Raw genomic sequence first — 24,988 nt, forward strand, 5'->3', positions numbered from 1 at the left:
CACAAACTTCCTCAGACAGAGAAGGATGCTCATGTTGTCAAAAATGTGTGTCAGATTTTGAGTTCAGTGTTTCCAGTTTCATATAGTTTGTTTATGAATCTCCATTCTAAATTTATGATAAGACTTCTGCTTTAATCAGTGCCATAGCTTTAGCATCCAAGCCCTCTGTGAGACATGGAATTTGAACCTGTTGCAATTCTCATGAACCCTGGTGGTACAGCTGGGCCAACACTCAACTTCCTAACTCCCTCTCACCTTTTCATATTGTTTGCTGAGACAAAAGCTTTGAGCTTATTTTATTTAAGTTCTCCAGTACACTTTGACTTAGGAAAGCAGTTCTGACTGCCCTATTTTACTAAAATGATCTGTATGAAAAAACCAAAGCCCACAAAAATGAGCTGGGACCCATGGTGGGTCTCCACACTAGTCAGCTGGGGCTTCTATAAGGAAAATACTGTGGATTTTTGGCTTAACAGAAACTTGGGTTCTCACAGGTCTGATGCCTGGAAAGTCTAAGATGAAAATGTGGAGGGTTTGGTTTCTGTTGAGGGCTCCCTGGCATGCAATAGCCTTCCCTGGCTTCCTCATTTGGTGGTTATGATGAACCAGAGACAGAGAGTTCTCTTTTCTTACAAGGACACTGATCTGGTCAGATTAAGGTCCCACCCTTGTGATCTCATTTTACTTTAATGACCTCCTTACAGGTCTCATTTCCATATGTAGTCACATTTGGGGTTAAGGCTTCAGCTGGTGAATTTGGAGGGGGAGACAATTCAATCCATAAGTCTTTCACCATCTTTGCTCCATAGCCCAGCTTCAATGATATAGGTTTAAATAGCTCATGCAAGAAAAGCTGGGACTTTTTGTCACAGAAGTAGCAGTACATCCGGTCCCACGAGTTATAGAAAATAAAGATTCAGTAGGTAAAAGGAAAGATTCAGGACTTAGAAGAGTTGTGGGTCTTCCACTGTCCTATACTAATCAGAGGAGCTAACAGCTAGTGACAAGGTCCCTGTTTTGCACCTAGCACTCCTGTAGTAGCCTTCCAATTGTAAAAGTTGGATGATTGTAGTATTATTTCTACCTTCTAAATATTGTGCAAAATTGTTTCGTGTGGCCCATAGTTTGAATGGAACTGTAGCTTCAGATTACATTCCACTTTTATGACATAGAAGAAGAGTAATGGAAAGCTATTAATGGAATGACATGATCCGCTAGGTGTTTTAAAAGACCGGTCTTGTAGAAATTGGAGCGTAACAGAAGAGGCATGAAAAAAGGAAGCAGGTAGGAGAGCATTATGGGAGCCGATGGGAGCCTTGTCTAGGGCAGCAGCAGCAGCAGCAGCAATGGGGGGAGGTTAGTTTGGTAGACTGATTATAAGGATTTTGGAAAGTAAGAATTTATTAATTCTTATGGGCGTGCGGGGATCTCGGGGCGCCAGCTGCTAGCGGTGGCGCCGGTCTCCTGCCCGCACCTGGGAAGCGGCGGCTCGTCTGCTCCGCGTTGCTGGCGGGTCCCTACTTCTCCGCATCTTTGTGGATCTCTGCTACCGGGGCTGGCCCAGTCGAGTTCAGCCCCAATTTCACCCGGGCACTCTCTCTCTAAGTTCGGGACCGTCAGCTGCCGGGTCCGAGGAGAGGTGCGGGACGGCTGAAGCTGGATTTCCGTGAGTCGATGACGGATCCAATTTCACCCGGGCACTCTCTCTCCTAGTTCGGGACCCGTCAGCTGCCGGGTCGGAGGAGAGGTGCGGGACGGCTGAAGCTGGATTTCCGTGAGTCGATGACGGAAGGATAGCGCCCCCCGGGAAGCTGGATCTAGGCAGTAAGACACAGAACTCAGCTCAGTCAGTGGTACAGCCCCTTTATTCAGTGACTTAGCTCGGCTCCAAGTGTCGGGGATCTAGCTCCGATTATTGAGGGGAAACCAGGATATTTTATACTATGGGGGTGGTAGTAAAAACCTTAGCTGATAGGTACTCCTGGAATGCTTCATTTACATAGGGCGGTGGGCTTCTATCAGGCTATCAGACAACGCCTGATTAAAACCTGGTAGCTCCTGTGCCGGAGGGCAGGGGCATTTCAAAAGTAAGTCAGGGAGGAGAGCAGAAGGCGCCCTGCTGAGAAGGGGAGTCCCCCCATTTGTGCTGAGCCAGCTTGTGGCTATCCGGACATGGGGAGACTGCTACCCTAAACAGCAGGGGCCCCCAACAAATTCCAGGGCTTCATCTGGAACAACAGAAGGAAGGGTAGCAGAGGTGATATAATTAGGAATTACTAGAGGAGGAAAAGGTTGTTCTGAAGACATGAAGGTATTCATCTGTGGAGACAAACCAACAAACAGTAGCTGAAATAACTGACTCGTTTGGGGGTTTTAAACAACCAGAGATCCTGGGGTGATTATTTCAGGATTATCATTGTCATAGACAGTTTCAAGGTTCTCTTTCTTCCCCCTTTTCCTCCATCCATCCCTCTGTCCTTTTCTTCCTTCATCCCTTCTTCTCTAGCCTTAGTATGTAGGCTTCTATGCTCAGAGTTGTTGCCTCAGAGTTTCAAGATGGCTGCTACATCTCTGCGCACATTCTAACCATGGAAAGACAGAAAAGGGCAAGAGGCCAAACTATCATACCACCAATGCCACCTCTTTTGAAACAATCTCTCCAGTTTCATTTAAAGCAAAAAATTCCATTAAATGACTTCTTATATCTTACATTTTATTGGACAGAATAGTTATAAGACCATTATATTTGGGGGCTTGGGGGAGGAGGAGCTAGGTGGATGGTGCTTGGGTCAACTTTATATTGGTTTTGTTTTGTTTTTGATCTTTTTGAGACAGGGTCTCCCTGTAGCCCCAGCTGGCCTGGAATTCTCTATGTAGACCAGGCTGTCCTTGAACACACAGAGATCCACCTGCCTCTGCCTTCTGAGTGCTGGATGGGTCAACATCATGTTGGATGAACAAGTTGTTTAGCTGTGTGTGAGAGAGAAGTGAAAATGTCAAGTATCAATTTTGGCAAATGAGTGTGTATCTTGGAAATAGCATATATATTTATTTACCTGGCTCATGCTGCTGGATTGCAATGCAAAACAGCAAGTCCCAGCCAGTGTGTTCTTAACCCACCCTAAAAAGCAAGTTTCTGTGCACATGTATGTGTTTGCGAAGTAGAACTGGGCTTGAACATGCTGCTGCTCTAATAGCTAAGTCTGCTCTCTGGATTAACACAAAATGAAAGCGATTCCTAGTGATGGAGTGCTCGTAGAGAGGGAAGCATTCTGTTATTCAACTGTTCATTACCTCTTTTCTGGGCTCTTAGCTTCTCTTGATCTGTTGTACATGAGAAAAAAATACTGCATCTTTTCTGCAGAATAGAAGTGAACTGTGGCCTGTAAGCAAAGTCTATCCAGATTCTGTAAATAAATGTTACCAGAACATGTATTTCTGTGGTGATGGCTGTTTTCATATTGAACAACAGAGCCTGAAAGTGGCAACAGTGGTCATATGGCCCAAAGAGACTAAAATATGTACTATCTGGCTTTTTATAGAAATAAACTGGTAACCTCCAGAGTCAATCATACTTATTCTGTTGTTACCATCAGATTAATTACCTAGTTCTCTCATAGAGAGATGCCATATGAAATGTCAGAGGCTGTGTGTATTTGAGCTCAATATTATTAATTTATCATCTGCCCTTTTGGTTTCCTTCCTTAGAACACTTTCCTTTTCCTGGTTCACTCTTCCGCCTGTATTTGTGGAATCTACCAGCTCAGAAACCTGCAGTGGCAGCAAACAAGTAGGGCGCTTGCTCCTCGCAGCTCCACTAGATGCCCTGCAGATGGACTTCGTCACTCAACCCTGTTATTCTATGGAACAGCAGGGCTCAATATCATCACTCAATTCTGCTCAATGATGGCACTGTTTATGAGAAATCTCAAGAAAACTTTGTCAAAAGCATTTGGTTAAAGTTGAAATTTTGGCTGGATCTTCTGGCCTTGCAGGAATTTCTAGTCAGATAGTGTAGCAAACAGAAGTCTATTTCTACTAATCATGGTGTAAAAGCTCATGTCTGGTCATGGCCCTGTCAGTCTGTATGCTTGCAGAGTGTTGCGCAGATGGAATGTAAAGTTCAGATGATTTAATTGTAGAAAGAAGATCGATAGGGTCAGTGGCTTCAGTTGTTCACCTTGCAGATTATGAAGCCTCTTTTCCTATATTTAAGGAGTAAAGATGTCTCAGTTCATGTTCAGTGCATTTCTTTAAGTGCTCAGTGAGGTATCACAGTATTTTAGGAACACAGAAAATTTGTGGTTAAACACTTGGAAAATGTAGGCTTGGACAAATTATACCTTTGGAAATGGAGATCTTTTTTAAAGGTTAAAAACATTCAATTTGATGTGTTACAGGGTTTATACTGAGTTGAATATTGTATAACTGTATTAATTCAACTGTGAACCTAAAAATTTACAGCTACTTTTGAAAGAGATGTATCCTTGTTCTGGAAATTGTTATTGAATATGTTAAAGCTGTGATGAAATGCTTCTTCTAATCATGTGGATTTCTAAGATCCTTGAAATGTCTTTGTGCACAGTCTTTTACAGGAGGGCATATTGTATATGCAGTGTTTCTTAAACATATCTGATTAGGAAAAACTTTTGACTCAAAATATCTTTATTGGACTAGTTTTCTAAATCCTCTTTCAGATAGTCATCTGTCTGACTGTCAGGTGTTGGTTGAAATTTCTAGAGCTTTCTTTTTCTTTGTGGTGCTGAGATCGAATCTAGAACATCTCACGTGAGTTACGGCCTCAGCCCTCTACATTTCTTTGAATAATGGAATATTAGGAATGGAATCCTTTAGTCACAAGCCATGTTTTGGCTTCCACTAGTCTGACAACTGTCACACGTGGGAGTTGAAGTCGCTTGAGATGAACTATAAGAAGACTGTACAGATGGATGAGGAGTGTGAAGTAGCAGAGACTATTTCACCTGGAGTCATAAAACAGAAAGGATGCTGCTCTGCTAGCTAGATGAAGTGTCTTGAGCAAGTCACACAAGTTTTCTGTGTCTGAGAGTCCTCTAAAACGTGAATAATAACAATACCATGTATTTCGAGCTGTTGTGATGTGTACGTATTTACGTACATGACTAAAACTTCAGTACCTGTTATAGCTGTATTGTGGTTTGAATAGGAAATGTTCCCATAGTCTCATGTGTTTAAACACTTGCCCCCCAGCTTGTGGCTATTTGGGAAGGCTATGGAACCTTAAGGAGGTGGAGCCTTGCTGGAGGAAGTCACTAGTGGTGGGCTTTGAGGTTTTATAGCCTGGCCCACTTGTTCTCTCTCTGCTTCTTGAGTGCAGATGCAATGTCATCAGCCTGCTTCCTGCTCCTACCATCATGCCCTCCCCACTGTGGCCGGGTCTCCCCTGCTATGATGGACTCTGTCCTTCCAGAGCTGTGAGCCAGAATAAGCTCTTTCTCCCTTAAGTTGTTTTTGTCAAAGTATTAACCACAACAACAGAAAACAAGCTGTAAGGAAACACATTTTAGGTTCTTAAAAAACTTAAGAAGGATGAGAAATTTTTATTTAGACTAATTTTACTGTAACATTTTTTATAAAATAATTTTATAAAAGAGTCCATCAAGATATTATATAGAAAATACATGCTAAGGTAATATATATACAATTCATAAAAATAGAATACATCTTGACAATTGCTTACAGAGTCGGTTACTACCATGTACAGTGTATAGACGTTTAACATGTTAATTTGACCGTATAAGATTAAAAATCAAGAACTCTGTCCTATTGGTATACCTTAAAGTTGTTTTACTTGGCAGAAAAAAATTTAAAACAGGAATGTAATAGTTACAGAGCTGAGTGAATGAGTGATTATATTAAAATATCAAAGTTCTATGCCATGGACAATGATCTGAGAAGAAAGTAACTTTTCACTAGCATTGTAACAGGTTTAGACAATTTCACAAAATCACTGGAAATAGTACTTTGTTTTGAATGTTTATTTTATTATTAATTTTTTAGTCAAGGTAAGCACCATTTGGGAATCAAACAACCTTTCTAGTAGCTGTACTATATTTCTAAAATAGTGGTGTTTCTTTTTTTTAACCTTAAAATGAAAGTAAATTTATATGTCTTATTATATCAATACTTTAAAATCATTATGCCATAAGTTTTTATGAATACACATAGCAACTTCTTTTATTATTCTAAAAATAGTCAAGTGTCCAAAAATCTATCTGTATTAGTTGTTTTTGTTTTACATTGTTTTCAAGGAAATGATCTTAGCTACTATGCTACTATAAAAACTCACTAATATGTACTGTTAGATGACCAGAATAATCTTTGGGAAGTAACTGCTCCAGTGTAATAAATAAAGGAAATAACAAAGGCCTCTTCAAGACCTAATACAAGAAACAACCATAGTGGGATCATACAAATACTTCAGCAGTACCAAGGAACACACACACAACAGAGTACAGCACCATTTTTAAGTTGCCAAGATGGCAACTCTTCAAGAGATTGTAACCTGTAGGGGTCCTTGATTGCCATGATTAATGCAGTGGACTAGGCTCTGGAGCACTTCCTAGTATGGATAGGCAGAGACAGCTATGTAGACTATGAATGTGGTCTGATACTCAATGGTCCCATTGGCACTGTAGGATAAGGCTCGGACCTTCATGCGGTAAGTCTCTGGCTCTCGTAGTGAACGGGTAGTATACACCACTCCTTTCAAGTTTTCATCCCTTAAGGCAAAAGGAACAGCCTGTTCCTCATCTACCATGAGGAAAGTTGTCCTGGGATGCATCACTCCATCCTGTGTGTATGCAACCAGCCGGATTAAATCTTGATTGGCAGTTATTCCAAATGGGAGGGAGACAAGTTTATATTCCAAAGCGTATGGGCTCAAGGCACATTCCAAATCATTGGGCGGACAGTTCTTGAGGCAGAACCTAAGGACAACAGACATATGAAATACACATGGTTATACACCTTGGAACAGGAGAAGACACTATGTGGGTGATCATAAACCATGGCAACTCTTAGGTATTACATTCTTAAGCTGTTCACCTACAAAATTCACATGTTCTATGTCACTAAAAACGAGATGCCGAATGAATAAAAGAAAATGCTGGTCTACAGTCAAGTATCAATCTTCCTGTTCCATTAAAATCATAAAATGTTAGGTATGGTGACATACACTTTTAATTCCAGAACTTGGGAGGCAGAGGCAGAAGATTCTGTGAGTTCAAGGCCAGTTTGGTCTATGTAGTAAGTTCCAGACCAGTCAGAGTTTGTCACAAAAACAAAAACAGAAACAAAAATAAAAACCCAGAAGTATTGGAGCCCTTGAGGTAAGCAAGAATACTTTATTTCTTTTCTGGGGGAGCACTGTGATTAGACCTGGGCCCTGGGCACACTTAGTACAGGCTCTACCACAGTCCCACCATAGCTCCAAGAACACTTTTCTTAAAATGAAATGTCAGTTCTGTATATATAAGCATATGTGCATATATCAGAAACAAGCACCTAAAGGAAAGAATGCAAGCTACATTCTAGCATCTAGCTTAACATGGGCTGAAAGCTGAAGCAGGATATATTGTTATTTGCTTTACTTTCTAAGGATAATTCAGGGTCAGATAGATTTCTGGCAGGTGTGGGCAATGATTTCCTTTTGTAACTGTCTTTCACATTATTTCACATTAAAAATATATTTTCCCCTTGAAAGCCCACATCAAGTCATGGTGACATTTAAATTGTTTTGTAGAAATTGGGAGGGAAAACACCCTACATAGGGACCACAGTATGAAGATACAGTCTCTTCAGTCATAGTATTTTAGACACTTTATAATTCTCTCTATATTTAATTTTTTTCTTCTTCCTTTTTCCATTCCTATGAAATCAATAACAAACCAAGTTTTGTTGGGTTCTGGGCAATCCACACTTCACCATGCTACAGTAACTTGAGAGGCATTACAAAGGGGAAACAAAGTATGAGCTCTAGTGAGCATTTGGTCTGAGCAGAGACTATCCAAGATGGGCATTATCACTTGTTTTTAAGCATCCCGTCCTTTTGGTACTTGGACAGGGTGTACCACTTCTGTAAAAGTACGGGGAAAAAAGATGAATAGTTTATTCAGAATCCAGAAGGCAGACATCAGGAAATGTAAACATACCACCAATGGGCAGACTACTGATACACCCTTGTTCCTCTTCTTTATCTTGCATAATGGTGAGTCATCGTAGCAACAGAGAGGGCACTTCTTGGACTGCGCTACCTGCTGACAGCACTTACCATCCAGGGCAGTACAAGTGGAAATGGAAAAATTTCAAAGAAAGAAAGGCAGGCTCTGTCACCCCATAAAATGTTTGCTGCTAAGGTAGAGAGCCAGATGCTCCATGGTGGCAACATGATGGGGAGCCTGCTCCAGGAAGCCAGTGGCAGCCACAGTGACAGTTTGGCATGTCCTGGTTGCTGCCTAATGAGCTCATCTCTTGCTGATTCACACACCCTCAGCCCGGAGGTGACTGGCTTCCTATGAGTTAAATATGATTGTTGACAAGATTTCCATTGGTGAAGGAAACAGATGAAGGCTTTTAGAAGTATGTTTGGGGTGAGAAGGTGAAACATACCCCAAAACAGGATCCCGTTGGTAATTGGGTGGACAAGGCGTGTCGATGCACTGGTAGCTCCCTCTCATGTTGAAGCACATGCGATTTGGCCCACAGCGTACGTTCTGTTCCAGACACTCATCTACATCTAGGGACCACAGAACACCAGCATCATGAGTGGGGGGTCAGTAAAGGCTATCGGTACCAGACACTGGTATTTGGCTGGGATATGGAGGTAGTCCTCATCTCTCCCCTGCATGAACTTGCCCTGCCCAGGCTTCAGTCACACAATGGGGAGAATGAACCTTGGTGTATTTATCTCCCAGGTTGCTTCGAGGACATATGCTTCCTTAATATACTTTTACTTAAAGGTCATAAGAAAAATAAGAGGTATGAATTGAAAAGGGAGCTGTGAAGAGTTCTCTAGCATCTCTTACTTGGAAATAGAGTGCATATGAGTTTATCAAGCAAATAATATTTTAAGTGCACTATGAGTAAGCTAAAACGTTAAAGGACACTTGTGAATATTATGTAAAGTGAAGAATCTTTTTACCACTAGTGATCTTTGTGTTATAAATTCAAATTGTGAAGAGGGAAAGAGGGCAGTAAAATTAAAAGCCATGCTGTAAATTCAGGGGAGACAGGTCAGTCAAATATTGAGGAGAGAGACAAAGTGAAAATGAATGGCCCCCAAATTACAGTCCAAATTTCATCAAATGGAGCAGAGTCCAGCCACTTTGACTACAGAGACCATCAGCAGCGTGGCATGGGACACTTTTCTTTGGGCATGTAAAACATGTATTTTGTTGTTTCCTACACAATTATTAAGTACACATACTGAAGTCATTAGAGTTAAGAAACATTAATAGAAAACTTGTACTATAATTCTTAATTTCAGGTTCGGATTTGAGCATTACAGGACTTGTGGATGAAAGTGTGTGTGCGCGTGTGTGTGTGTGCGCGTGTGTGTGTGTGTGTGTGAGAGAGAGAGAGAGAGAGAGAGAGAGAGAGAGAGAGAGAGAAAGGAAGGAAAGGAAGTGAAGGAGGGAAAAAGGAAAGGAGCGAGGAAGACAGAGAGGAGGGGAGAGGAGGGGGGAGCGAAAGAGAAAGATACTTATGAGTGAGCACACATCCAATTCATTTTTTCCTTCAAACTGGGATTTTGGCAGTACGTGAAGGCTTTCTACAGAATGAAAGCAGGCAAAAGGAATCAGTTTCCACATCGTCATTTTACACAAGTTCACCTTCTCCAAAGCAATCTACCAGAGAACTTCCTGTGGCCAGGTTTCCTTTCACAACCTTCTTCCTTTCAAAAGGAAGGCTGCAAAATCTCAGGGCAAAAAGGAAATGTGAGCATGTTACATATCAGTGCCACATATTGATGGAGAAAAACTTTTTTTTTAAATCATGGCAACAAACCCACAATGTTAGCTATTTGAAATTAGATTTGAAAGCGAGTTGCTTGTCATGGGAATACCTCCTAACACTTTCACCGGAGCAGAAAACAGCTGTAGACTTTCTGGCAATCAGTCTGACTGGCCTGACAATGAGCATAGGTTTGAAATTATTTTAAATTATATAGTGGCCATTCTTCATTAGTTAAAGGGAATTAAACCCGAAACTCCAAACTTTTGATGAAAACATATTTAATACATGTACATATTAAATAATGACAGAACTCATACCCTTTGTGACTATTTAACCTTAAGAAGCTTGAGGCTTGGAAGTTCTTTAGAAATTGAGTAAGAGAGGTTTACAGTTGGTTTTCAAAGCCTGAGTCCCCTGTCTGCGTAGAGGTGTGTACAGCAGCCCTCCTTCCAAGGTGACAGGAAGGAGCAATGACAATCAAATGACCAAAATCAGGTTTCCCAAGAGGTAAACTCCGAAAGCTAAACCCAGGCCTATCATGGAATTGGTGCCGAGCAACTGGCTGGTGTAACTGTTCTTCCATTTCATACAGTAGCTGACGATAAACTGCATCATGACATTCACACTGGACTTGAGTTAAAACTGTGAAGTACTTTTGGGAACAAACAACTGGAATAGTGCTAGAAAGAATGAGAAAGGACAGAAAGGATTCCAAGAGACACTGTGTTAATCATGTACAACAAATGTCATATTTTGTTTGAGCTATTTGCCATTTGCATGCCTGTATTTAAATGAGCATTTTAGATTTATTCCAAATATATTGTTTTCAAAGCAGTTATTTAGCTTACATTTAATAACAGTTACCTAAAGTGAAATCATGTCTAGAAAAACAGGCAGTACATCACTGAATTGACTCTTCAGGTATTTGCACTGTGCTGACAATGATCAGATCAGGTATTTTCTGCTCCTAGTTTTATGTTAGGACTAGTTTTCTTACAGAAACAAATCCCAGTGTGATACAGGTATTTTTTTTTTATTTCAGCACAGTTTTGCCCATTATCTTGGCGGGCCAATTTCAAATTATGATTTTTTCTGACATAAGTGCTTTATCTCTTTCACAAATTGAGATCGTCTCCGAAATGAAATAAAAAGCCCTTGAGGAATATGGGAAAGAAATTCTTTTTTTTTCAGTCAGTGCTCTTAACCACTGAGCCATCTTTCTAGCCCTGAACCTGTTATTTAAATAAATACATGCATGTGACATGCAAGCAGAAGGGGAACTATTGGGGGGGGTTCAATGAGAGGAAGGGAAGAGAGGTGGGGCAGGCAATGGGGGAGGGGCAGAAGTGAAGCGTGTGCATGAGAATATCAGAAGGAAACCAATTATTTTGAACACAAAAAATAAAGGGACAAAAAAGAAAGCCCACTGAATTATTTTCTAAACAGAAGAACCACTATTTTTTTTTTTTCTATTGGGCATTCAGTCTTAACACTCAAATGCTAATGCCACCTTGTAAATGTTTGCACTGCACTAAGGCCTTTAGTTGCTTCCAGCAAATGTGGGAAATGTTTATTGGCCTTAAGGACTGTGCTCCAGCTTTTGAAAAAACTGTTAGCAACATATTCTGTTCCAAAGGCCAAAACTGTCAAAAGTACTTGGGAGCTTGTATCTAATCCTTAAAAGATTTTAAGGTTACCTCTTCAGAGGGGGGAATGTTGGAGGGGAGGGAGTGGGCATAGATTTGATCAAAACACCTTATATACACGTATGAAATTCTCAATAAAGTTTTTGTAAAAGTTTAAAAAAATTAAGATAAAAACAAACAAACAAAAAACCTGTATGTCTTTAGTCCATAATAAAGATTTTTTATGAGTATTATATTGCTAGACAGCTGCTTCTCCTTTATATTTGGCCTATGACTATCTTCTCAGGATTAAGGAGGATCATCTCAAGTTTACTCTAGGATTAAGTTCCTGTGGGAATTCTCTCTTCTAAGTCATTCTACTAACTGTTATTAAAAAAGGAAGACAAAACAAAAGGACAAACAGAAAGAGATATAAGGCCAGGTGTGGTAGCACACGCCTTTAATCCCAGCACTAGGGAGGCAGAGGCAGCAGGATCTCTGTGAGTTCAAGGCCATCCTGGTCTGTATAGAGAGTTGTAGGCCAGCTAGGGCTACAGAGACCCTGTCTCAGAGAGAGATGGGACAAGGGGAGGAGAGAATATTCGTGTCTTCTACAACAGACAAAATGATGATATCTGGTTTTATTCAGCATTATAAAAATATTATGGGAGAAATTTAAGTACAGGCACCTTATAAATATGACCACTACAAAAAAGAATTGCAAAATAAGCTAGAGAAATTTTATATCAACGGCATTAGAAAATATGAATGCACTTAAGCAAGTGCTTCTGGATACTTTAAAAATTAAGGATAAATATGCTTGAAATACTCTGTCTTATAGAAAGTATAAGTAATTTTGATTCCTGATAAACATTATGGATAACTTTTTGGAAAACATGGATAGAGCACTCATTTCAAATGCAATGTCAATATAATATTTAAAATTTTCAGTCTTGATTTGTGCTACATAAAATGAGGCTAAGGACCTTTCAGCTTCTTGCTCCTCAGGGAAGTCTAGATTGTTCATGCTTTATGTATTCTGTCTTTCACTTTGTGGCCTGATGGCTTCCACTTTTGACGGAAGTCTCTGTCTTGGGTCCCTGCTGTACTGTTCACTGGAATTTTCCAGTTCTCATGGACACTTCTGTCACTAATGTAGAAAGTTTAAAAAAAATATATACAAATGGAAAAGTCTCATGCTCCTCATAAATGCCTCAAACACTTTCCAAAGCTATAAAGAGACTCCATGTTGTTCTTTAAAGACTGATTTAAAAGGCAAAAATGTTTTCTCTCATGTCTTTTTAAAACCGCAAAAATATGTAACCCATTTAAATTGCAATCATTTCAGTGACACCTGTTTCTGATTTGTTCACAGTATTTTCCACTCTGTAGCACACATGAAAACTTTAAAACATTTTGAGCTAAATGAGTGACAAAGGCAATTAAAAAAAACTGGCAAAATTTAGAAAAGAAGAAAAATCTCTCTAATGAGTGTATAATGTAACCCTTTAAATGTGGCTAAGGGATTCTGTGGTTTTGTTGGTAACTGCAAATACTTTGCTCTCTGCAGTGTTGTTCTTTGGGCTGTGGTACAATATGGGAAGGCTGGCGGTAGTTGTAGTTTTTGGCATAGTTTGGCTTCCTCTTTTAGAATGCTATTTGGGCTAAAGAACTGAGACAGGTTCTGAAACATGGAGAGCCAGTACTCCCCACACCTGTTCTGTGGTGTGCTGCCCATGGCATTCACAGCACCATCAGGAAGATAAAAGGCCATCGGAGAGTATGGAATCTGAGCTGATGCTACCTTTGGTCCTGGCTGCTCAGGAGTATAAGGTTCACACAGTCACTCTAAGAAGTAGTTTCATTGCCATATAATGAGTGGAAATCATATCTAAATTGTTGATTCAAGTGACATAATAATTGCTTTGGAAAAACAAGAGAATATAAATATGTTATTGTGGCATAAATATCAGTAAACTATTCAGTGTAGGGCATATTCTTAATAATGTTCAGTGACTGATGGGTGAGAGCAAGGGCTTACTGAGTTCAGGTTCCTTCTCAACTCCAACAATGTAGCAGGGACTCTTAGGGAGTATGAAGAATAGGGAATGGGTGGATCTTGGTAAGTGAGGTAAACCATCCTCCTTGGGTCTGGGACCCAAGGCACATCTTCCATAAACTACATTCCTAGCAAGTCTTTTGTGAAGTTGAAAAAGGGAAATTCAATCACAATTTGTTACTGATATAGTAGTCTCTTAAAGGTATTACTGGTATATTTCACAAAATGATGTAACTTGTATATGACAGAAAATAATAAAATTCAGAAGCATATATCATGCTTAGATTTTTGTTTATAAAATTGAGGGGGATTCTTAGAGAGATTAAAAGGTTAATAAACTCTTATTTCATTTTAATCCAAGGGTACGTTGCAATATACTATACCCCACTAAAGTATCATTCTCTTTTTATGTTTTTGTCAGGCTGGAAAAGGAAACTCTTGGGTTGGTGAGATACTTGGGCAGGTACAGCACTTGCAGCTTGATGAGACTGACTACTGAGCTCCATCCCCAGAATGCACATAAAGGACAGACTCCACAAAATCGTCCTTTGACTTTACATGTGCACCCTAGTCTGTGCCTCCTCACCACCTCTCTCTCACATATACATATTAATAATGATGATAATAATAAATTAATAAAAAAATTTAAATGGGAATTCTTGAAATGGGTTTTTTCTTTCCGTTTTCACTGTTTGCCCTCAGCTTCACTACGAGACCTATAAGGCAGTATTTTGTTTATTTTTGTCTCTGAGTCATTTATTTTCACCCTTTGCCTTTCAACACAACTAACATATAATCGTTAGATACCATTTGTAGGCTCAGAGTAAACAGATTATCATTGTTTCGTCATTGATCACTCTAAAGATAAATCTAATGAGATAAATGCATAAAGTTGCCCCTCATACAACAGTCAATATATTAAGTACTCTTTTCATTTCCCTTTCACCTTAGAAAATGGTGAAAACAGTTTGAAAAGATATGTTCCCATCAAGTTTGAAAAAATCTGTAACATGAACTGGGTTAATGATTCCTCAAGTAAGACTATACCAAATCTATGTCTTAACTATTTTCCTTCACTGAGCTGCCTTTTGCTTTTCTTATCTGCAAAAGTAACGTTTAAACCCAAGTCTGACAAATGGGAATGGGAAAGGAGGGGAAGAAAGCAGAGGAATAATCATTTACAAAATGTCTTCTATTTCCCGCTTTATGTCAGCTCACAGAAATGAACATTCCAGCGTCTTCTCACCTTGGCATGTTTTGCCATTGAGCATGAGCTGATAACCGGGTGGGCACACACACTGGTAGCTTCCAATGGTGTTTTTACACTCGTGCTGGCAGGTGCCTCTGTTTTGACATTCATCAATATCTGTTCGGAAAGAAAGCAGAGTGTATAATCATGCCCAAGACGAGCAGAAGCTACGGCAGAGCCCACCAAAGCAAATGGGTGCTGTGCAATAGAAACATTTGTTGGTGATTTTACATCTGTGGTCATAAAAGTGCTCACAGCTGTTTTATATCAAGGTCTGTTTTTAATGATATAAAATATTAACCACATTACAATACATAGAATATTATGTTATAAACAATGAACATCCCTCTATAATTTTTACATTCTGCATATATGGGCAGAAGCCCCGACTTGGTCAACTCTTCTGTTTGTTAAATAATTAGACTGAAAGGACAGGGGCAACAGATTTGTATAAGATCCTAAACCATGAAGAAGTAAACTCTCACCAGAATGGTAGAATTTACCTGAAAGTTTCTTTTGAGATTAAATGGACAAAGGAGTATCTGTTTCTATTTTTCTAAACTTTAAATGTTTCTTTCCTTGCATAACCTTCCTACAATATCAAGCATAGCTTTCCCATACACAAACACTATCAGATAGAAATGGTTTTATTTTGCAATTGAAATATTTATCAAACTCATCATTCAATGTCAGAGCACTAGTGGCAACTGCTTTTTTACAGCTGTGCTGAATCTGGTGCCACTTAACCTCAGAAGATCTCAGCTGATTCTTTTGCCAAAAGGGAACAGCATGACTATCTATTCTGCTTCACAGGTTTGTTTGAGGATTCATACACTGCAATATGTGGCAAGACACTTCATGAACCACAAAGGGCCTATTTGATGTTATTAAGCAAAGTCCCCCAGAACAATAAGTAAAAGGAAAGTAAGAGTAGATGATAATTAAAAATTGAGATTTGTTTTTATAGCCCAATTGAAACTTGTTTTGAGGTCCTTGGGCACAGACTAACACTGGAGACTATGACATGTGAAGGGAACAGGTATGAGGAAGGGCAGGGATAAAGAAAAGAGAAAGTCTGGAAGACGACTTAGAGCAAATGGATCTGTTCTTGTGTGTTTTGCACATGCTGAAAATATAATTGTTAATGATCAAAATCTGTTAAAGATAGTAAATATTAATTTCCAATGTTTATGTGTCATTTTGGCTAACCAAAAAATTCATTACATACTTATCTGAATTAGTTTTGCTTTTTATATTTAAATATCTGTTTTAATCTAAAACAACAAGAACAGAAACTCAAATTATGTTGAACTCCATGTAGTCCACATGAAGCTTCTCATCACAGGAATTTTAAAGTGGCTTCAAGTATGAGCTCTGCACTCTGAAATGAAGCAGCAGTCATTATTCTTGTGATACCTTGGGATCAATTCCTTAAAAGCTAAATTTTAGCCCAAATCTAACAAGATTCCACAGAGTTAATTTAAGTCTTTTGTAACTTGTCTATCCCAGATGGTTAATTAAAAGCAGTTGGTGTTTATTTTAAGTTGCTCTTGTTAGATAATTCCAGAGCTGTCTGCAGTCTTAGTGTAAATTTCTTTATAGTGCCAATAAAATACTCACCATATTTTAAGCAATGTCTAAACATACTCATTGCCTCCCAAATAAATGGAACTATTCAGAAAATTGTGAGTTAGGAAAGTTTAGTTTTCATTTTATAGGTTTGATCCTCACTTTGAAACAGTACCTGTCTCAAACAATGGATGGCTATCTAAGGAAAACAATTTTGATGTACCTTAGTGTTGGTGCACTATAAACATCAAGACAGAAAACATTTATTTGGTTCTACTTTGATGAAACTGCAGCTACAGGCAATGATGAAAAAGAGAGAACCAAGTTGTTAATCAGAGAAACTTTCTAAAAACTATCTTGCATCTTCAGGTGTTAAATGATAGCAGCTATATGGTGCACTGTGCGGGTGTACGGGGTTAGTTCACTTATAATGTAAGCTTTAGCAAAGATCTTAAGGGAACAGAACAAAAGCGGAACGGGAAAAAGATCTGTCCAAAATGGAGACTGAAGTGGAATGGTAACAAACCCACCAGGAAGAATAACTTTTGGAAGAAACTTGAAAGGCAAAATGTCAATAGAAGAATAATGAAAAGTTTTGACTATTGAGATTGTTGGCATGAAAAGGTGCCAACACGCAGGATGGCTTGCAGTGCAGAGAAGTCATAATTATGTAGTGTTTGTCTGTACTGGGAAAATGTATGGCATCGTTAATAAATGCATTAATGTTTGAAGCATAAACTATTGACACTGTCCACAGTTCTGGGAAGCTCATCACGAAATGAAGTTTACATATCTACAGTAGTAAACTTCAGGAACATCAGGATAACTAGAAAGAAAAGCACTGGAAAGATGTGAACACAATAACAAAGTGTAAAGCTTGAGTTTTCAGAGGACTGGAGAGTTTGAGCCAAAGAGATAGAGAAGCTATCCTAAGGCTGACCAAGGAAGAGTGTCAGAGAAGCTGGGTTCACCTAAGGTTGACCACAGAGAGCCGTGCCAGACAGCTTTAGCTGTCAACTTGACACACCTGGATAGAGGGAACCTCAATTTAGGAGTTTCCTCCATTGGAATGGCCTGTGGCCATGTATGTGGGGCATTTTCTTGATTGTTGACTGATGTGAGAGGGCCCACCCCACTGTAGGCAGTCCCACCCCTGGGCAGGTGGGTCTGTATTGTATAAGAAAGCAGACTGAGCAGAGCTAAGAGCAAGCCAGTAAGCAGCATTGTGCCATGGTCTATGTTTCAGCTCCTGCTCCAGGCTCCTGCCCTGAGTCCCTGCTTTGGCTTCCTTTGATGAACTGTGACCCGGGAGATGTAAGAGAAAAGAAACCCTTTCCTTCCTAGTTGGCTTTAGTCAGTTTTATCACAGCAATAGAAAACTAAAACAAGTGTCAGATGAGATAAGGATGCAATGGAAAAGAGTAAAGAAATGAGAAAACAAGTCAAGCCAGAGAAGAAAACCTCAAAATACTTTAAGCAAAACAGAAAACATATGTAGCTGAAAATAAAATGTAGGCCACTTAAGAGACTGTGATGCTGGCCTAATGGTCTCTGAATTTAAATAGCACTTTTTTTCTCCTCCTCGCTCTTCTTGTTCTCTCCTGACATCTAACAAATAGCAAGGCTAATTTCTGTTTACTAATTCTTCTCGCCGCCCAGCTCAATCCCATGCAAACTGTAGATACTCACAAAATTGAGTTAAATGAATAACAGATGGTAATGTTTACAACTTCACTGGAAATAGGGCCTTAATTCTTCTGTGGGAAATTACAGGTCATTTTGTAAATTACATTATAGACCTGTGAGCTTAGATAAAGATACAGAGTACGTGCATTTCAGAGCTATGGGAGCAGCTTGCTCTGGGTCACATAATCTTTTCATTGACAAACATACATAAAATAGTCTGAGAAATTCCATGTCATGTACAGGGATAACAGCCAATGCTGATTGTTATATAGAACAGCTGACTGAGTAGCTAAAGTGCTCACTTTACCCCACCCCCCACTTTTGCATCAAACATAGCTATGGTCTGATTGTATTACATTATGTGACATAAGTATCTGCCTTAAAAATCACATTCTGGATGACACTGAAATTTATATAGGATATAATTTAGTAACACTTTCAAGAGTGATAAAAAAGAAACATAGCACAATACATTATTAGAATGCACACATGCAAATACATCATTTATTTAGATAAAGTTTGCAATCGTCTTAGGTGCCAGAATAAATGCCTTGAAACTCTGAGTCATTCCAGACTTGAGATCAGATGTACTGCGGCGCACCAAAAACAGGTGCTATACACATGGTTAGATGCCAAACAGGAAGTGAGCCCACAGAAAGGAAATGTAATATGGTTGACATTTACCTACACATGTGTCATGCTTTGCCTCAGAGCCTTCAGGGCAAGTTTTCCTAATAGTCCTTCTAGTCCTGGAGAAAGATGCTCTGCTGTTTCTATACTCTGAGTAGGCGCTGTAGAGATGTGAGTACTGTCTGTAATGCTGTTGAGGTTGATAGTTGTTTCTCACAGGGGACAACCTCGCAAGGTTATAGCTACTGTACTGAGTGCCAAAATTTGGCAGTCTCTCCAATCCAGCGCAAGATTTCCCGTCCCCTAATAAATGTTGTCCTGGTGGACAGATACACTTGAAGCTGCCAGGGGTGTTGGAGCATTGATATGCACAAGGTTTAGGCACTTGTTCACATTCATTAATGTCTGCTCGTGTGCCATGATACATAAAAAAGAGAAAACAAACATACATACACACAAAACACAGGAATAAACAATCAGTCTGTGGAACAAACCAAAGACATCATGCTACTCTCTAAAGATGTAACTACAATAATTTCTCCTCAATCACTGCAAAACTTTGAGAGGGCTTTAATCACTTAATTCTGAATATATTGAAATATTCTGTGTCTCTTCCTACACTTTTCATATGTGCACGTTTTATTCAAACATCCATGCTGCAGCAGGTGGCTCAGAAAACTAGGCACGAGTTCTGGGAATCCGGCCTGCTTCTCTTCACCGTTACTGCCTCAAGACCCAATGGAGCAGTTCAGCCTTGTCTCCTTGACTTAAAAGCAAAAACAAACTTGGACGTTGTACTAGTTTAGGCTAACCTGGCACATCTCTTCATATGTAATGTGTAAGACTGGCATTTAGATTTTTTTGTATACATTTTTAATTTTTTTATTATTTTTCTGCCCTGAATGCTTTTATTTATTCTACAATGTTCCCCTTTTGCCTTTCCTTATACATTTTTTAGACTATCATATAAAGCAATGGGTTTCATCATGGACATGTTATAAACCTTACATTCAGTTTTCTGAGTTATACTAGGTAGAGACATGCTAAATTATTAAAAATTTTATGCCACCTTTGGGAGTAAAGATACAAAAATGTGGGATCTAAATTAATATAATTTTCACAAAGCTACAGTTGTTTAAATGTCTCAATATATATCTCCTAATAAAATGCTATATGTACTTTTTCAAAGCTTTTGTTTTTTTTCTCTTTTGACTATTAGATGTATTTCTGGCTTTCCTAATTGATTGACACTGTTGAAAACACTCTGGAATGTTTAGATATGATTTTGTAAAGACACAAGGACCTTCTTCTTGTTCTTTTTATGTAAGTGAGCCCTGTCCTTCTACACCCATCTTGGTCCTCATAATTTCCTCTCCACATAGCAGCCAGAGTGTTCACTCCCAAATGGAAGTCACTTCACACCTCTCATGTATCTTCCCATTCCACAGTTAGAAGAACATCCAAACTCTTTGCTGTGGCCTCTTTATCCTCTGCCCAAATCTGCTCCAACAGTCCAGGCCTTGTGGCTGTCTCTCAGCACGGTCAGTGTGCTCCTACCTGTGGAGTTCTGCCCTGGCTGTATCCTCAGCACTTTCTCTGACTTCCCCTTCATTCTGCTCTAAGTGGGACTGGGATCATAGTGCAGTCACCCTGGCTTGGCTCACTCTTTCCCTGGCCCTGTTTGATTTTCTTAGATTGTTTATCAGTCTCTGAAATTGTACTCATGTTTATTCTGGGAGTTTCTTTCTCCTCATGGATGTATACTTCACAATGAAAGAGAACTGGTATACACTGTTTAGCATTGTCATACTACAACCTAGAACATCACCCAGCACAAATTAGGTGCTCAGTAAGTACTTATAGAATTAATGAAGGAATGAGTATTAATGGCATGTGTCAAGTTGAGCCACCAACAGTAAAAATAAAAACCTAAATCAAAAAAAAAAAAATGTTGTATAGGGAACTGTGCTCTTAAATACCAAGAAACCAGAGTTAAAATGTTAATTAGACTCTTAATTCTGCTGAATCACATCTCTAGTGTGCATTCAAGTATAATACTCTTTAATAGTACATATGATCTCCCTACAATTGCTAGTTTCAGATGTGGATATTGGCAGAAGTACGACTTGAAAAATTTGTTTTAATTATTAAGTTTGAGTTAATAGTCGAGCCAAGCACATTTCCCTCTTCCCCAATATTGAGAGACAAAGACACAGAATCACATTTTACTTAAATAAAGCCTCATAATACCTTTGAAAATTTATAAAAGCTATAATTTCATGTATTTTTACTTATATGTCAACACATTGAATATTTACTTGCAACTCTTCTTGTAAATTGGGAAACCTCATGAAAACCAATGATCAAAGCCAAATTCCTCAATCCATTTAATAATGGATTGAAGTGGCAGAAAAACAACAAAAAATTCTTAAAAGTAGTAATTTTGCTTTAAAAGTTATTCTAGAAAGCAAAAATTAAAATGAACATTTAAACTCCTTAAGGCACTGATCTCGCTTTCTTCATTTACTCCTCTGTACAATGTTAGTCATCTAAATGTTGATAAAATTACTGAACAAATAAACCTTCCACCCTGTATCTCAGCAATGATGATAAAGATATTAATTATAAGATTGAAATAAAAGTTATATATTGCATAATGTAAGTTATAAAGTCTAAGTAGAAGAACAAAATGATATACATTTCTGCTATTAAAATGTTTCTAGAAACGGTACTGGCTTGAACATTTGCTCTGTGCAAACTGCTTTGCTCGAGACTCTCTAAAAATAGAACTAATCAAGCTTTACAGAAGAATTTGCCATAAATGTTTAGTAAACAAGCAAGGCAGCTAATTTTCAAAGTATAGCATGAGATCCTGAAGTGAGCACATAAAAGCCCGTTATTTAAGGTCTGTACAATTTTTTTACTGCACCTAAATATTCAGAGGAAGAATAATAATTAAGTTTCTTGGTTATGTATACACTAATTTTGAAAGTATTTACCTTTTTGTGTGTATGTATGAGGGTATGTGGTGTGTGTGCCGGAGCATATGCTCAAGTGGAGGCTAGTGGAGGATAACCCACGTCTCACTCTTACCACTCTCCCCTTTGCCTTGAAGCAGTCTCTCACTGAAGCTCATGGTTTTGGCTAGGCTGGCTGGGCAGTTAGCTCCCAGGATCTATTTGCCTATGCTACCCAATGCAGAGGTTACAGGCAAACATGGCCATGCTCAGCTTTTTCATGCGGGTGCTGGGGATTCAAACTCAGATCTTCAGGCTCGCACAGCAAGCATTCTTACCCACTGAGCCTTCTTAGAGATACTTTCCATTATCTGATTTGCTTTCTATTCTATTATAACTAAAATAGAAACACATAGGCATTTAGAAGAACTGAATGAGACATTCTTCTACAGTGATTGACACATAGTGAACACTAAATATGGTAGACAATATAATTACCTATTCATTTAGATCGTGTTCATGTTTTAATCTCTTATGCTTAAGCTTTCATTCAATATGCAAATATATTTCATACTAAAGGTAAACGTGTCTATGCAAACACTTAAGCCATGGGACAGAGTATGAAATAATCCTGAGAATCAAGCTGTCAGGCAATTAGATTTGACGCTCACCTTGATATATGTATTATATAGGAAGGACCCAGGAAATGCACATGGTGTCACTTGAAATGAAAATATAAACTGAACTCAATCTGAAGTCTGTGAAAGTAACAAGACTATGTTATGACTGACTCAAACCAACTTGTATACCTTCTCCATGTAGCAAGAGAGCATGGGAGGAGAGAGTGTGGTCCTAAGTGTCTGGCAAGGTGAGCTCTGTTACTCAGCAAGAGTTTTTAACTTACCCATACAAGGTCTTCCAAGTCCTTGAGAGCGATAGCCCCTTGGGCACACACACCGATAGCTGCCCCGTGTGTTCTCACATAGCTGGTTATATCTGCACTGATGGGTGCCATCTTTGCATTCATCAATGTCTACAGAACACAAAGTCATTATACTTAAAATTCACATTTTACAATTTGCCAGAGGTTGTGTCTTTCACCATATCATTGAGATTATGTCAAACTAGGGGTCAGAAAATGTAGGTTCAAATCTCAGCGCTGACATTTACTAACTGGCCCCTTTTCTTCCCCTTGCTTCCCACTGAGGAGTTTTATTCTTATCTTTGCTTTTGGCTTTGCTTCTTTTTATTCCTTGGCCATCTCATTTATCCTAGTGATCAGTGTTTAGGCAGATTTGGAGCCAGAGTTCTGTGCTGCTTCTGCTCTACAGTCCACATCCCCAGCTGCTAGCTGGACTCCTCCACTTCCATGTCTTACCAGCACGTCAAAGCCAGCATATTCCAAGTCTTATCCTCATTCCCTTATTGATGGCAATAGCACTCCTGTTTTCCAAGGCTCCCTGGTTAGATCATATTAATTTTTAACTTATCCTTCCAGTTGCTAAGATTGGGTCCTTCTGCACCCTTCAACCCAAACCATATATCCATACATCTCCATTCTCACCGAACCAGACTTCTGATGTACCTTCTTAGTCTTCTGATCTTTCAGTTCATGTCATTTCTAATTATCTTAGACCTAATTATAGGATCAGCTTTCCTAAAATATTTTCAATTGTATGTGACAATTTGTGATTCTTTGAGTTGGTTGCTACTTCAGTGAAGGAAAGTATTTACCTATATCCAAAATGTTGGAGCCAAAAAGCTTTTGAAAGATGTTAGTACAATACTGCTCCTATAATTTTTTAGGTATACTAACTCTCCATGTACCTCAATTATCAACAAGTGGCCAGCATTCCTTCATCTATACCTGTAGCTCTTACCATATATTGTTTAAATGAATCCAAGCCATACTGTAACTATAAAGAATATTTCAGAATCTTTTTTAAAGGAAAATTGGTACTTTTACAATGAGAAACTTGAACTAAAATCTCTTTGTGGTTGTGAGATCTGTCCAAGTCAGAAAGCTGTCAAGAAGAAAAATACTTTCAATAGTTTTTTTCTTGTGTCCAGCTATTTCTTCTGTGCACAGGGCTTTCTTGACTTCCCTTTTCTACCATTTCTACAAATTAATAGTTCATTCAAACCTGTATTTAAATACGATCACTTCCATGACACCTTTGGCAGTCATTCTTTTCACATATGATGGCTCTGTTTGGCATTTTATGTGTATGAATGTATAGCTTGCATGTGTGTAAGTGCACCCGTGTTGTGCAATGCCCACGGAATTTCAATTATTGACCTCTGGTAGCTCAATAGACTGATAGAGAATAAATACAGAAATAGCAAAGGAGGCAAAATACAATTTATTTCATTTTCCTCCTTAATTTGACATTAAAGACTATTCAGTTCTAAAAATTTACATTTTGAATTTCAGATCAATCTCTACAAATATGTTTTTCTTAACCTCGTTGTGAAGTTCTAAATGGAAATGCTAAATTTGACGTTAGAAATGAGAGAAGGAAATATTAATTCACATGGATACTAAATTTTATAAAGAGATGTGAAGTTGATGGGAGCACAAATGTCGGTAAGCCTCACAGACGGCTTTCCATTTCCTTATGTCACCAGGGTGTGAACTACAGAGTTCAATCATGCCTAGAGTTAAAAGTGTAAATGAAGAAAGAGTTCCTTGTTGGCTAAACTGACTCTCACCGGCTTATCATTTGTTTCTAAAATGGATGCCTAATTTGACTTGGTGATAAAAAGACTTTTCTTGGTAAAGTAGACTCACACTCACCAATGCAGCTTCCATTTTCAGCCTTGGTCATTCCATTTGGACAAAGATCAATGCACTTGTAGCCACCACGGGTGTTCCGACAGTGCTGATCTGGTCTGCACACATTCTGTCTACACTCGTTCACATCTTGATAAAAGAACAAAGATATTATAAATTGAGTATATGATTGCTTCCACTTTTCCAGAGAAAACATTCCTTTAGATTTTAAGGATTTTAGCTTCCATTTTCAGCCTTGGTCATTCCATTTGGACAAAGATCAATGCACTTGTAGCCACCACGGGTGTTCCGACAGTGCTGATCTGGTCTGCACACATTCTGTCTACACTCGTTCACATCTTGATAAAAGAACAAAGATATTATAAATTGAGTATATGATTGCTTCCACTTTTCCAGAGAAAACATTCCTTTAGATTTTAAGGA

The 24,988-nt window shown here is 38.8% G+C and overlaps 1 protein-coding gene across 1 annotated transcript in view; it reads right to left on the reverse strand.

Moving 5' to 3' along the window:
- Positions 1–5,558: 5,558 nt before the first annotated feature.
- Hmcn1 (hemicentin 1) overlaps positions 5,559–24,988 on the reverse strand; it is a 492,592-nt gene continuing 473,162 nt past the window's right edge. Inside the window, exons 101-106 of the mRNA XM_029559235.1 lie at positions 24,569–24,694; positions 22,676–22,804; positions 18,869–19,219; positions 14,927–15,046; positions 8,650–8,776; positions 5,559–6,968 (exon numbers count right to left, since the gene is read on the reverse strand). Of these exons, the coding sequence (XP_029415095.1) occupies positions 6,602–6,968; positions 8,650–8,776; positions 14,927–15,046; positions 18,869–19,219; positions 22,676–22,804; positions 24,569–24,694 (1,220 nt within the window). The 3' untranslated portion in view covers positions 5,559–6,601. The remainder of the gene's footprint in view (positions 6,969–8,649; positions 8,777–14,926; positions 15,047–18,868; positions 19,220–22,675; positions 22,805–24,568; positions 24,695–24,988) is intronic.

This window comes from Nannospalax galili, unplaced genomic scaffold (genome assembly GCF_000622305.1).
Source record: "Nannospalax galili isolate Female #2095 unplaced genomic scaffold, S.galili_v1.0 scaffold227, whole genome shotgun sequence".
Lineage (NCBI taxonomy): Eukaryota > Metazoa > Chordata > Mammalia > Rodentia > Spalacidae > Nannospalax > Nannospalax galili.